Source organism: Rhinopithecus roxellana, chromosome 6, assembly GCF_007565055.1.
Source record: "Rhinopithecus roxellana isolate Shanxi Qingling chromosome 6, ASM756505v1, whole genome shotgun sequence".
Classification (NCBI taxonomy): domain Eukaryota; kingdom Metazoa; phylum Chordata; class Mammalia; order Primates; family Cercopithecidae; genus Rhinopithecus; species Rhinopithecus roxellana.
This window is the reverse complement of record NC_044554.1, coordinates 52,720,698-52,734,941: the sequence shown is the minus strand read 5'-3', so window position 1 is coordinate 52,734,941 and position 14,244 is coordinate 52,720,698. Positions and strand designations below refer to the sequence as shown.

At 45.2% G+C, this 14,244-nt stretch overlaps 1 protein-coding gene across 7 annotated transcripts in view; it reads right to left on the bottom strand.

Moving 5' to 3' along the window:
- The window catches only part of SLC37A3 (solute carrier family 37 member 3), a 64,023-nt gene that overhangs the window by 14,388 nt on the left and 35,391 nt on the right, over positions 1-14,244 (bottom strand). For 4 of the 7 annotated variants that reach the window (XM_030932841.1, XM_030932843.1, XM_030932844.1 and 1 more), the window contains 6 exons: positions 14,024-14,107; positions 10,813-10,958; positions 7,864-7,960; positions 4,105-4,189; positions 3,321-3,499; positions 413-554 (listed from right to left, as the gene is read on the bottom strand). In XM_030932841.1, the coding sequence (XP_030788701.1) occupies positions 413-554; positions 3,321-3,499; positions 4,105-4,189; positions 7,864-7,960; positions 10,813-10,958; positions 14,024-14,107 (733 nt within the window). Of the gene's footprint in view, positions 1-412; positions 555-3,285; positions 3,500-4,104; positions 4,190-7,863; positions 7,961-10,812; positions 10,959-14,023; positions 14,108-14,244 lie in introns of all 7 variants that reach the window. The other 3 variants (XM_030932845.1, XM_030932846.1, XR_004058022.1) reach the window with 2 other exon arrangements.

Here is a 14,244-nt window from a genome sequence, read left to right as displayed (position 1 = left end):
CGTCTCTACTAAAAAATACAAAAAAAACTAGCCGGGCGAGGAGGCGGGCGCCTGTAGTCCCAGCTACTCGGGAGGCTGAGGCAGGAGAATGGCGTAAACCCGGGAGGCGGAGCTTGCAGTGAGCTGAGATCCGGCCACAGACAGAGCGAGACTCCGTCTCAAAAAAAAAAAAAAAAAAAAAGAAGAAGAAAAAAGAGCCCAGTAAATCACAGCGCTGCCTTAGGCTGGGTCTTCCTTTCTATGGACCTCTTGTTTTTTCCTTTTTTTAAGAGTTTGGCTGTTTACTAGTAGGACAGTTTAGGGAAAATGGCTGTAGAATAAGTAATAAAACTTTAAATGAGGCCAGATTTCACAACCCAGTAAAAGATCACTAGTGACTGACTATTATGGAAAAGGCGCATCACTGGCATACCTACGATCCCTCCAACGTCGTACCAAATGGACAGCTTGTCGGCTTCCGCCTCCTTCCAGCCGAAGTTGTTACTCAGATAAAAGGGGAGCCAGAAGAAGAAGGAGTAATTCACTAACTTCAAGCAGGAGTAGGCCAGTGAGTACTACAAGAAAAGCATTCAACTCTCAGTGAGGGACAAATAGCACAGCATGACCACCATTTTTAATGTCATTTAAAAGCAAAACAAGATAAAGGAATTTAGGATGAACAGAACCTGATTTTACAATTAAACATCTCTGCAAACCCCCACATGCCTGACTTCAGCCAGTCTCCCTCTGCTCTTCATCCCTGTTAACTTCTAGACAGGCATGTACAGCAGGCCTTTGGAATAAAAAACACATATGGCTACTTCTTAGCTGTCTCCAGTTTCTCCTCCTATCAGTTCTCTGGTAGAAGCAAGCCAGTGTTTTGAACCTAAAGGCAGGGCACGTGCCCACATTTCTTTATTCACACAAAGATGAATGGTATTCATGCCACTAACCAGCGTTAACCGCAGGCAAAGAAGTCCAGGAAGCATCACAGCCTTTACTGGGAGCAGCCAAACAGGCTTGGTTATTCTACTCCTTGCCAAGGCAACACTATGAACAATGGAGAGCAAAGGGACTACACTACAGTTCCAAAGTCTAAGAAAAGCAGCAGCATGATAATTCCTTTCACACTAGTTTCCAAAAGCTCCAGATTCCCCGGTCCGGTGGCAAAGAAGAGAGTCTCTCTGGCGAGTCAAAAATGAAAGAACATGTCATCATCGTCCTTGTGACTCTCTCCTTTAGGGGAAAAAAATGCTGCAGCTACATGAAGATGGTGGTGGGGCTGAGCCTCCTATATTCAACACATTACTACCAGGAAATCCTGACAGTTAGCATCAAAGGAAAAACAGGGGGGAACAGAGGGGCTGACTTCAAAGGGTGTCTGGCTAGTATATTCTTTTCCCTGGAGCTGCCAGTTATTCCCTAGGTATTATTTGTTTTAAAACAGCTTCCCTGGCAGGCAACAGCCACCCCCTAGAGAGCCAAATCCCAATCACCAGTGCATTCTGACCAGACAGCCTGCTACAAAGACAAAGGAATTAAGTTAACTAGATTTCCTTTACATCCCTGCCCATGTCAGAGAACAATAGCTTGTGAAGAACAAAGGAACAGCAAAAGAGGTCCATATTTAGTCACAACAAAGATCTTTCTCAAAAATTAAACTATTACCAGTAGAGTATTTTAAAAACCAGTTAAAAGATAATAATCAACAGCATAAGAACAGGCCTAAAGCAACCTGCATTTCTCTTATATCATATATCATCACTGGGTTAAAGGATTGTGGAAAATTGCATTTTAACTCATACTTAACTCTGTGGGAAACGAGAGTTCTCTCAGCTTGGGGGCACCGACAGAAGGGGATTGACAGGCACGTATTAAGATGGCCTACAGATCACTCTACCTGAGGGATCACATTCATAAAGCACCATTGACAAATGAAATAACAACAGGTGCTTGTTCAAAACACAACAGCCCAATGTTACAGGCCCCGGGGAAGACTGGAATAATTTCTATTCCATGGGAAGGGGAACTGAGACACACGGATGGGTTGCGTGACTTACCCCAGGTGTCACAGAAAGTTAGTGGGTAAGCTGGAAACATAACCTAGGCCTCTTAACTTCCACTCCAGTGCTAGAGCACCCGAAACATCAAGACAGAAAAACTGCAGAAGGGATTTAGTGTAGACGTTAGAAGGCTTTCCTGACTGCACAGGCTGTGGAAAACACTGGAATGCATGACCAAGAAAGACTGTGGAGTGCTCTGTTCTGGACCCTTTAAAAGGGGGCAAGCTGGGTGCGGTGGCTCACGCCTGTAATCTCAGCATTCTGGGAGGCCAAAGCGGGCAAGGAGGTCAGGAGATGGAGACCATCCTGGCTAACACAGTGAAACCCCGTCTCTACTAAAAATACAAAAAATTAGCCGGGCATGGTGGCATGCACCTGCAATCCCAGCTACTGGGAGGCAGAGCTTGCAGTGAGCCGAGATTGCACCACTGCACTCCAGTCTGGGTGACAGAGCGAGACTCTGTCTCAAAAACATAAATAAATAATAAAAGGGGGCAAGGCAGACTTAGGAACCATTCACAACCCTTCTTCTTGGTCCACATATAATCCTATAATACTTTGAAAGGCCCAAAAGTACACATTAAAAAATATCAATTTTGCCTTTTTAATCACATACTAGATCAGGGTCAGGAAAGCAGGGCTCTTTGGCCAAGTCTGGCCACGCCTAACTGTCCCATGTTTTCTGTGACTTATTTTGCTCTACAGAGCTGAGTAGTTGGGAGAGAGACTGGATGGTTTCCCGAAGGCAAAAATATTTACTCTCGGCCGGGCGCGGTGGCTCAAGCCTGTAATCCCAGCACTTTGGGAGGCCGAGACGGGCGGATCACGAGGTCAGGAGATCGAGACCGTCCTGGCTAACACGGTGAAACCCCGTCTCTACTAAAAAATACAAAAAAATAGCCGGGCGAGGTGGCGGGCGCCTGTAGTCCCAGCTACTCGGGAGGCTGAGGCAGGAGAATGGCGTAAACCCGGGAGGCGGAGCTTGCAGTGAGCTGAGATCTGGCCACTGCACTCCAGCCTGGGCGACAGAGTGAGACTCCGTCTCAAAAAAAAAAAAAAGAAAATATTTACTCTCTGCCTCTTCATGGAAGGTTTGTCAACCCCTGCATTAGAGATCAGATAAGCTGAAGGGCACGAGACAACATTCCTCAGAACATATATTCCTAAAATAAAGTATCCAAGAGAGGCTCAATACTTAAGGAAGCTTTATCCCAGGCAGAGGGGATGTCACGGGCTCTCTTACCTCCCTGGCAGTGGTGAGATGTGAGCGGCCCTTACCGGTATGACTCCAGGAAGGCAACACGCCTGGTAGAAGCTTATTGCCTTGACTTGGGCGACAGAACTATCGTCTTGGATTGAATAATTCGGCTCATACTCCTCTTCATTTTCACCACCATTAATTAATGGCCTGTGTGAGTCTTCTTCAAAGTTTTCTTCTGCCTCAATCCCTGAGAGACCTAAAACAACAGCGACAGCCACTGTTTGTGGAGAGACCACCACGTGCGAAGGGCTCGGCATACATCACTACTTATGGGGCGATGTTATTTTTATTTCCATTTTACAGAAACAGCAACGAAGGTCCAGAGACCAAGGTCAACTAAGGTCAATTAAAGTCACACAGTCTGTCTAAAAATCCTCAAAAGATAGAAGAATTGTACATCTGTTTGCTTCTGTGGTTTCGCTTGTATGTAATCTGTATTTAAGTACAGGTATCATTTTTGTGAATCATTTTTATGGATGAAAAGAAATGTTTCAAGAAGTGAAATTAGAAATACATCCATGTTCATTCCTTGCCAGTGTCTCAATTATAAAAATCATTTGCAAATGTGAAGCTTTTCCTGTATCTATAAAAGACGTGCATCACTCCCCTCAAACACATCCAGCTGTGCCAGGGGCTGGCTACAATGTTGACAGGACTCAAACGGCAGTACTGTCCTCCTTTCACTCACTAAAAGGAGCTCAGAGTTATCCTAGGAAAAAAGAGATTCGATTTCTTGGCCTCAGATTTCCTTTTGGCCATAATAGTAAGACATTTGGAATAGAAGGGACGGCTTCTCCTCACCAATTTCTTCTGGTGACACCAGGAGTCCAAAGAAGATAACGATCCCACCGGCAAACTGCACAGACGCCGTCACCAGAAAGGCATACTGGAGGAGAGGGGGAAAGGGGGTCCTTACATATCTGGGGACAGTCATCACAAGCATATTCAGTAAAGGCAGGTGGGGGGAGGTAGGGGTGGGGGAGAGGTGGGAAGGGAGACTGGGAAGCAAGGGAGCACCCAGTGCTTCTACTGGGCCAGGCGTTGTGCAAAGTGTTCTACTCGTGTTTTCTCATTTAATTCTTCCTGGTGATTCTATGAGGCTCAGAGAAGAAAATTAAGGTCCCCTGGATACTAAGTGGTACTATTATAGTTGTGAAATTAGACTAGCTCCAAAAATCTAGTTATTTGTATCACATAGCCTCTTATAAAAGACAGTATCTGCCCTCGAAGATACTACATACAGTTGAGGGGATTAAATACATGAAACAATATTATAAAGCACCATGTAGTTGAATAAATGAGAAGGCCCAATCCTACTGAGAAACATATACAGGAATCCAGATGAAGGAAAGAGCTGAAGAGGCTGAAGCAGTAAGACACTGTCTTAGGGAAGAATGGAAAATGAAAGCCAATTGTCCATCTTTCCAGGCACATGGTAAGCAAAGGCACAGGGTGGAAGGAGATAGAAAGCTTACTGCACAACTCAAGCAGAGGACTTCCGTTAGGGCATAATAGGGAAGAAAACTGATTTGGAAAGGTGACAGGTTGATTAAAGACTCTCCAACCCCAGGCTGCACCGCTGAATTTTTATTTAACAGAGAATGGAGCCTGATGTGGACACTGAATTTTTAAACCAGTGAGTGACAAAATTAAAGCAGTGTTTCCAGAAGTCAAATCTGAGAGCAGCACAGAAGGTGAACAGAAATTTTCGTCTGAACCAACTATACAATCCAGGTGTGAGGCTAAGAAGCCTAGAATAAAGGTGGCCATGAATAAAGGGAATGAAGGACTTCTCACTGACCCTAACTACACCAAAACTCTTGGTGAGCTGTTTAAAAATGTATCCACTTTTGGCCGGGCGCGGTGGCTCAAGCCTGTAATCCCAGCACTTAGGGAGGCCGAGACGGGCGGATCACGAGGTCAGGAGATCGAGACCATCCTGGCTAACACGGTGAAACCCCGTCTCTACTAAAAATACAAAAACTAGCTGGGTGAGGTGGCGGGCGCCTGTAGTCCCAGCTACTCGGGAGGCTGAGGCAGGAGAATGGCGTAAACCCGGGAGGCGGAGCTTGCAGTGAGCTGAGTGCACTGCACTCTAGTCTGGGCGACAGAGCGAGACTCCGCCTCAAAAAAAAAAAAAAAAAAAATGTATTCGCTTTTTAAAAGAGCAAACTTACTTTTAATAATTTAGGTTTTTGAGTAGGTGATATATTCACATGATTCAAGCAATAGAGGAATAAGATGTATAGTAAAGCTGGGCATGGCGGCTCATGCCTATAATCCCAGCACTTGGGGAGGCCGAGGTGGGCAGATCACCTGAGGTCAGGAGTTCGAGACTAGCCTGGCCAACATGGTGAAATCCCGTCTCTACTAAAAATACAAAAATTACCCAGGCATGGTGGCATACACCCATAATCTCACCTACTCAGGAGACTGAGACAAGAGAATCCCCTGAACCCAGGAGGTTGCGGTAAGCTGAGATCACGCCATTGCACTCCAGCCTGTATGACAGAGTGAGACTCGGTCATGGAAAAAAGAAAAAAATGTACAGTAAAAACTCTCCCTCCCACCCCACCTTCCCTATCTGCTCAATTTTCTCAACATATAACCATTGCTGTTCATTTTTACTGCCCAGAAATCGTTTTGGAAACATACAAGCTAATACAAGCATATTCTCTTTCATTCTTCCTTCTTACAAAAATGGCATTCAATACAGTTTTGCACCCTTGCTGTCTTCACTTAGCACACTTTTTTTTTTTTTTTTTTTTTTTTTTTTTTTTTTTTTTTGAGACAGAATCTTGCTTTGTCACCCAGGCTGGAGTGCAGTGGTGCGATCTTGGTTCACTGCAACCTCTGCCTCTCAGATTCAAGAAATTCTCTGCCTCAGCCTCTGGAATAGATGGGATTACAGGTGCCTGTGACCATGCTCAGATAATTTTTGTATTTTTAGTAGAGACGGGGTTTCACCATGTTGGCCAGGCTGGTCTTGAACTCCTGACCTGTGATCCACCTGCCTCGGCCTCCCAAAGTGCTGGGATTACAGGCATGAGCCACCGCACCCGGCCCACCTAGCACACTTTTGAGATTGTTGCAGTGCACTGCTCTGCAACATTCTGGCATTATAAACAATGCCAAAAGAAAGAACCTTGTAGATGTATCATTTGCATGTTTCGGTCTATTCATCTGTGTGAGTAATTCCTGGAGGTGGAACTGCTCGGTGTGTGTAGCTGTAATTTTGATAAGATACTGCCTTATTGATCCCTCCAGGAGTTAGTGACTCTGTCAGTCTTTCCATTGCAATGCCTGTGTCTTCAGGTTCTTACAAGTACAACATGCTTTCGAACTTTTGGATTTTTACCAGTCTAATAAGTATAGAGTGTAGTTTTTCTCCCCCCCCACCCACTTTTTTTTAAACAACATAGCTTTAATTTGCATTTCCCTGCTAAGTTCTGTAAGAACAGAGATTTTTGTCTCTTTTGGTCAGTCCTATATTCTACAGTTCTAAGAGCACATATGGGGAGTTAAATATTTATTAAATGAATAAGCAGTGAGTAGAATATTTTACATATGTTTACAAGCCATTTCTACATCCTTTCCATGAACTATACATTCAAATTCTGTATCTTTCTGTTGTTGATCTTTTTCTTAAAATTCATGGATGCTCTTTACATATGAGGGGGATTAGCCTTTGTTTTTCGGTGTTTTTTATTTGAGACAGGGTCTTGCTCCATCATCCAGATTGGAGTGCAGTGGTGTGTCTTGGCTCACTGTACCCTCCAGCTCCCAGGCTCAAGCAATCAATCCTCCCACCTCAGCCTCCTGAATAGCAGGAACTACAGGCACACACCCCCACATTCAGCTAAGTTTTTAGTTTTTTTGTAGATACGAGATCTTATTATATTGCCCAGGCTGGTCTTGAACTCCTGGGCTCAAGTGATCCTTCTACTTCAGCCTCCCGAAGTGCTGGGATTACAGGTGTGAGCCACCATGCCTGACCCAGATTAGTCCTTTATCTGTAACATCAGTTGCAAATACTTCTCAACTGGTTATGTGTCTTTAGGCTCTCCATAGTGTTTTTGTTATGAATAATTTTTTTTTTTTTTTTTTTTTTTTTGAGACGGAGTCTCGCTCTGTCGCCTAGGCTGGAGTGAAGTGGTGTGACCTTGGCTCACTGTAAGCTCCGCCTCCCGGGTTCAAGTGATTCTCCTGCCTCAGCATCCGGAGTAGCTGGGAATATAGGCATGCACGACCACACCCGGCTAACTTTTGTATTTTTTGAGTAGAGACGGGGTTTCACCATGTTGGCCAAGCTGGTCTCAAACTCCTGACCTCAGGTGATCCACCCACCTTAGCCTCCCAAAGTGCTGGGGTTACAGGCGTGAGCCACCAGGCCTGGCCAGGAGTTTGACTACTTTCAATACAAGCCTTGCCCTATCCAGACACCGTTCTACATAATTTTAAATGGCCACAGTATTATTTAATATATAAAAAGCAACACACATGTGCACACAGAGAGAGAGAGACAGAGAGAAAGAACGAGAGCTAGAAAACACCACCTACCTCATAACCATACTGAAGAACAGAAGAAGCTAGGCACGCTCCCAAAATGTTGCCCACAGAAGCACAGGCACTCCAGAGACCAAAAACAACTCCTCGTCTAAGATGGAAAACAGTGGAGACAAAGGACCATGGTCAGAAGAGATACTCTGGGCAGTTCAAAATACAAAACAGCCAAAACAACCAAGGTGCATACTACCAAGACTAAACACGCTATTTTAAAAGTTTTTAAAAATACACTAAAATAGGCCGGGCACAGTGGCTCACACCTGTAATACCAGTACTTTGGGAGGCCAAGGCAGGCGGATCACCTGAGGTCAGGAATTCGAGACCAGCCTGACCAACATGGAGAAAGCCCATCTCTACTAAAAATACAAAATTAGCTGGGCATGGTGGCATGCGCCTGTAATCCCAGCTACTTGGAAGGCTGAGGCAAGAGAACAGCTTGAACCTGCAAGGCGGAGGTTGCAGTAAGCCGAGATCACGCCACTGCACTCCAGCCTTGGCAATAGAGCAAGACTCCGCCTCCCCCCACCCTCCAAAAAAAAGCTGTATCCAGAATGCAAGGCACTCTCAAAACTCAGTAAAATATGACAACAGACAATGCAACAGAACGGTAAAAAGCATGAATCCACAATCATCTCAAAATACAAAGTCTTTGAAAAGTGGGCAAAAGATTTTAATAGATACTTCACACAAAAAAACATGCAAATAAGCACATGAGAAAACACTCAATTGGCCAGGCAAGATGGCTCACGCCTGTAATCCCAGCCTTTGGGAGGCCTGAGGTGGGCAGGTCACTTGAGGTCAGGAGTTTGAGACTAGCCTGACCAACAAGGTGAAACCCCATCTCTATTAAAAATACAAAAATTAGCTGTGCATGGTGGCTGCACACCTATAATCCCAGCTCCTTGGGAGGCAGAGGCAAGAGAATCACTTGAAACCAGGAGGCAGAGGTTGCAGTGAGCCGAGATAACACCACTGTACTCCAGCCTGGGTGACAGGGCGAGACCCTGTTTCAAAAACAAAACAAAGCAAAAATATTTTTAAATAGATGCTCAAGTCATTAGACATGAGAAAAATGCAAATTAAAGTCACAATGAGATATCATTACACACCTATTAGAATGGCTAAAATCAAAAAACACCAAGCATGCCAAGTGCTGGGAAGGGCACAGAGTAATAAGAACCCTTATGCTGTGCTGATGGGAATGTAAAATGGTACCACTACTTTGGAAGAGACTGCCAGTGTCTTAAAATGGTAAACGCACCCTGGCGCAGTGGCTCACGCCTGTAATCCCGGCGCTTTGGGAGGCCGAGGCGGGTGAATCACCTGAGGTCAGGAGTTCGAGACCAGTCTAACCAACATGGAGAAACCCCGTCTCTCCTAAAAATATAAAAAATTAGCTGGGCGTGGCGGCAGGCCCCTGTAATCCCAGCTACTCCGGAGGCTGAGGCAGGAGACTCACTTGAACCCACGAGGTGGAGGCTGCAGTGAGCAAAGATCACACCACTGCACTCCAGCCTGGGCAGTAAGAGCAAAACTCCATCTTTGGAAAAAAAAAAAAAAAAAAGGGAAATACACACCTAACATATGATCCAGCCATTCTCCTCCTAGGTATTTACCCAAGAGAAATGAAAGCATATGTCCACACAAAGACTTGTACACAAATGTTCCCAGGAGCTTTATAATAGCCCAAAACTGAAAACAACCCAAATGTTCATTCACAGGTGAATGAATAAACATGAATAAATTTCTAATTATGCTGAATAAAAGAAAACACAAAGGCTGGGCGTGGTGGCTCATGCCTGTATTCGCAGCACTTTGGGAGGCAAGGCAGAATAGCTGAGGCCGGGAGCTTGAGACCAGCCTGGGCAACATAGACCCTTTCTTTACAGGAAAAAAAAAGAGTACATACTGTATGATTCCATTGATATATAAAATTATAGCTGGGCGTAGTGGCTCACACCTGTAATCCCAGCACTTTGGGAGGCTGAGGAGGGCGAAATCACCTGAGATCAGGAGTTTGAGACCAGCCTGACCAACATGGAGAAACCCTGTCTCTACTAAAAATGTAAAACTAGCCAGGCATGGGGGTGCATGCCTGTAATCCCAGCTACTCAGGAGGCTACGGCCGGAGAATTGCTTGAACCTGGGAGGTGGAGGTTGTGGTGAGCTGAGATCGCACCATTGCACTGGGCAACAAGAGCAAAACTCCATCTCAAAAAAAAAAAAAAAATTAGCTGAACGTGGTGTTACACGCCTGTAGTCCCAGCTACTCAGGAGACTGAGGCAGGAGAATCACTTGAACCCGGAAGGCAGAGGTTGCAGTGAGCAGAGATTGCCCCCACTGCACTCCAGCCTAGTGACAGAACAAGATTGTCTCAAAAAAAAAAAAAAGAAAAAAAAGCTACTTGAAGGTTTAGGGGAAAAAAGTACCCCATTTGATCAAGCCCCAAAGTCTGGTGTTCTTCATCTGAATCTAATTAGAGCCCTTGTTACATGACCTTGGGCAGGTCACATGAATAATCTTTGACCTCAATTTCCTTATCTTTAATATAAAAAGGTTAAATAAGATCACTCTCAAAAATGGGCAGGGAAGGCAAAACCTAAAGGAAGATACACGACGGATAGCAAATGAGATTTTTATGTTCTCTAAAGAAACGATGAGTAAAATAAAAAATTGAGACCTCCTGACTTGGCCCACACTCAGAATCTGCCCACAGCCCAAAGAGTAGTAGGAATGTGTCTCCTGGGCCGGATCACTTCTAAGGCCCACACCATTTCCAACGCACACCGACGTGAACCTCTCTCTCCCTGAACTCCTCTGACTTGCTAATGAAAGATGTGGGTGATATCTAAGGCATCAAAGCAACTGACTTTGACAAATCTGAAAAATTCATCATGGAAACCACTTAAACAGAGAAATCAGAGAGGAAAGAAATGGCATACCCGGCTTTCCCAAACCAGTTGCCCATAATAGCAACCACACAGGGCCAACCGGTGGACTGCAGCAGGCCGTTCACAATCCACAGGCAGCAGTACAGCCATTTGTTGTAGAAACGCAGCCATTCTGTGAGCGTGCCAAAGACAAACACCTTGAAGAGGAGGAAACAAAAGGAATATGTAACAGCCACAATGAAACTTTCAGGGGATGCCACCCACCCACTTGCTTCAGAGTAGAGACCACATGAAGGATACACTCACACAGCCAGTGCCTGTAAGTCATGTGGCTGGCATCACAGAGGTCCTGCTCAGAGCCACAGTGAGGAGGCAGCCGCCCAATCACTGCCCACCAGAGCGGAGGTGATGTCAAAGACATAAAGTCATTAAGCTATCAGCGCTCCAACTGACATCTTCCAAGACTAAAAAGTGAATTCCTCGTTTGACATTTATTTCCATCTCCTCACCCTCAGACTGTGCATGTGGAGGGAACAGCAACCTCCAGAGGGTTGCTGTGAGGATGGAATGAGCCCAGGGAGGCCACCTTCCCCGGAACAGCGCCAGGCACCACTCTAGGCAGAGGCACGGGGTGAGTGCCAGCCACTGTTATGGCTGCAGCTCCTGAGTTAATCAATGAAAGCGAAACCTATCGAACTTGTGATCTGCTGAATCATTTAGCAGCTTTCATCAAGGGGCTGCTTTTTTCCAGGCATTTTGCTCAAGTGGACATTTTATCTACAGTCAAACTCTATTTTGAGAATACTCTGCATGATTAAAAACTAGCATGTATAATACTGTCTGGTTCTAGTTATAAGACATTCTGGAATAAGCAAAACAGTACACAGAAAAATGATCAGGGGTTGCCAGGGGCTGGAGAAAGGCGGGGCAGTCACAAAACTACTCTTTTGTTGAAAGTCTGAACAATATGCTTAAAAAGGGCAAGTTTATGTACAAACTGCAGTTTTTAAAAAATATATAAAAAGCAAAAAAGTCTGTACACAGGTTTTAAAATAATATGTTTATATGTGTGGGTGAGCAACTCATAAAAAATAAAGTGCTTCCATCTCTAAAATTTCAAGGGGAAAAAAAGGTTTTACTTACATTCAAATGACGAACACTGAAAAACAATAGTAGGCCAAACGCAGGGACTTGTGCCTCTAATTCCAGTGTTTGGGGAGGCAAAGGAGAGAGGATCACTTAAGGCCAGAAGTTCAAGGATCAACCTGGCAATATAGTGAGACCCCATGACTAAAAAATTTAAAAATTGCTGAGCATGACAGTACACACCTACAGTCCTAGCTACGCAGGAGGCTAAAGTGGAAGGGCTGCTTGAGCTTGGGAGTTCAAGGCTCCAGGATCACACCGCTGCACTCCAGCCTGGGCAGCAAACTGAGACCTTATCTCTAAAAAAAAATAATAATCATAATAAATTAGGGTCTAACTAAACTCCATGGTTTCATTTAATCAACAAAAATTCCTGACTAGAAGCTAGCAAACAATGACGATTAGTCAGATATAGAGGCCGGGCACAGTGGCTCACGCCTGTAATCCCAGCACTTTGGCAGGCTGGGGCAGGCAGATCACCTGAGGTCAGGAGTTTGAGACCAGCCTGGCCAACATGGTGAAACCCTGACTCTACTAAAAATACAAAAATTAGCCATGCATGTGATGCACACCTGTAGTCCCAGCTACTCAGGAGGCTGAGTCAGGAGAATGGCTTGAATCCAGGAAGTGGAGGTTGCAGTGAGCCAAGATCATGCCATTGCACTCCAGCCTGGGTGACACAGCAAGACTCCGTTTCAAAAAAAAAAAAAAAAAAAAGATTAGTCAGATATGGATCCTCCCCTACACAGCACTTGTTTCAAATGCCTCACACACAGAAACTCACAGTCCTCACTGTGAGTCCTCCCAGCCAACCGGGGAGAGGTAATATGCATATCTCCCTCTGAAGCTCACAGAAATCATAAGCTAGAAAACCACAGAAGACAGACAGAAACCCAGGCTGTCCTGGTGTAGGGTATCTGTGATTTTAACCACTCCACGCCCACCCTAAGGGAAAGCAAGACTGAAACAGAAACAACCAAGCTAAGCAGCAGACTGTTTCAAGTGCCTACAAAGAAATGGGCATGGGAGCTCAGAAGAGAGACTGGCGTTCTCAAAGAGGTGTCATTTGGCCAATGCTTGAAGGAGACTGTGAGTTGGACTACGGAGAGCTGAATAGGGGACCATCCAAGGCAGGCAGAACAGCAGGAACAAAAGCACCGAGATAGAAAGGAGCAGGATGGGGCCGGGCACGGTGGCTCACACCTGTAATTCCAGTACTTTGGGAGGCCTAGGTGGGCGGATCACCTGAGGTCGGGAGTTTGAGACCAGCCTGATCAACATGGAGAAACCCTGTCTCTACTAAAAATAAATAAATCAGTCAGGCATGGTGGCGCATGCTTTGTAATCCCAGCTACTTGGGAGGCTGAGGCACGAGAATTGCTTGAACCCGGGAGGTGGAGGCTGTGGTGAGGCAAGATTGCACCATTCCATTCCAGTCTGGGCAGCAAGAGCGAAACTCCATCTCAAAAATGAAAATTTAAAAAAAGAAAGGAGCAGGATGTTAGTGGCCTGGAAAGCAGTCCAGCTTGGCTGGAGCAAAGGGATGAAGCAGAGTGACAAATATGATGGGAAGGCAGGCTGGGGCCAGGGTCTAGTGAATGCCAGGCCATTTATTCAGACTACTGATTAACTCTGCTGGTGCCTGAGGGACAACAAAGGGACCCGATTAGAATCTTACTTTAAAAAGACTCATCTGGCTAGGCATGGTGGCTCTCGCCTATAATCCCAGCACTTTGGGAGGCCGAGGCAGGAGGATCACTTGAGGTCAGAGATGAGCTTAGCCAACATAGTGAAACCCCATCTCTACTAAAAATACAAAAATCACCTGGGCATGGTGACTTGCACCTATAGTCCCAGCAACTCAGGAGAATCACTTGAACCCAGGAGGCAGCGGTTGCAGTGGGCTGAGATCGCACCACTGCACTCCAGCCTGGGGTAACAGAGCAAGACTCTGTCACAGAAAAAGAAAAAAAAAAAGACTCATCTAAGTGAAAAGGCAAATGAGGGATTGGAACACTGAGGATTCATCTTACTATTCTATTCTACAGAGAAGTAGGGGGATTACTTGGATTCTAAAATACCTGACCAAAATAATAATAAGACCTTTTCAACTTACCACGAACGCAGAAGAGCACATGCCGAAAGACAGAACCCACCGCAAATTCAACCGATCCCCAACGATGCCACTGATGAAAAGGCCCTGAAAATAAAGCATTTTCTTTTACAGCTCTCAATAATAACACGGTATGAAAAAGTAACATGCGCTGCAAAGCAAATGAGACACACGCAGACATTATTTACAATTAACTCTTATTCACATGCCTAGGCTAGCTGTCT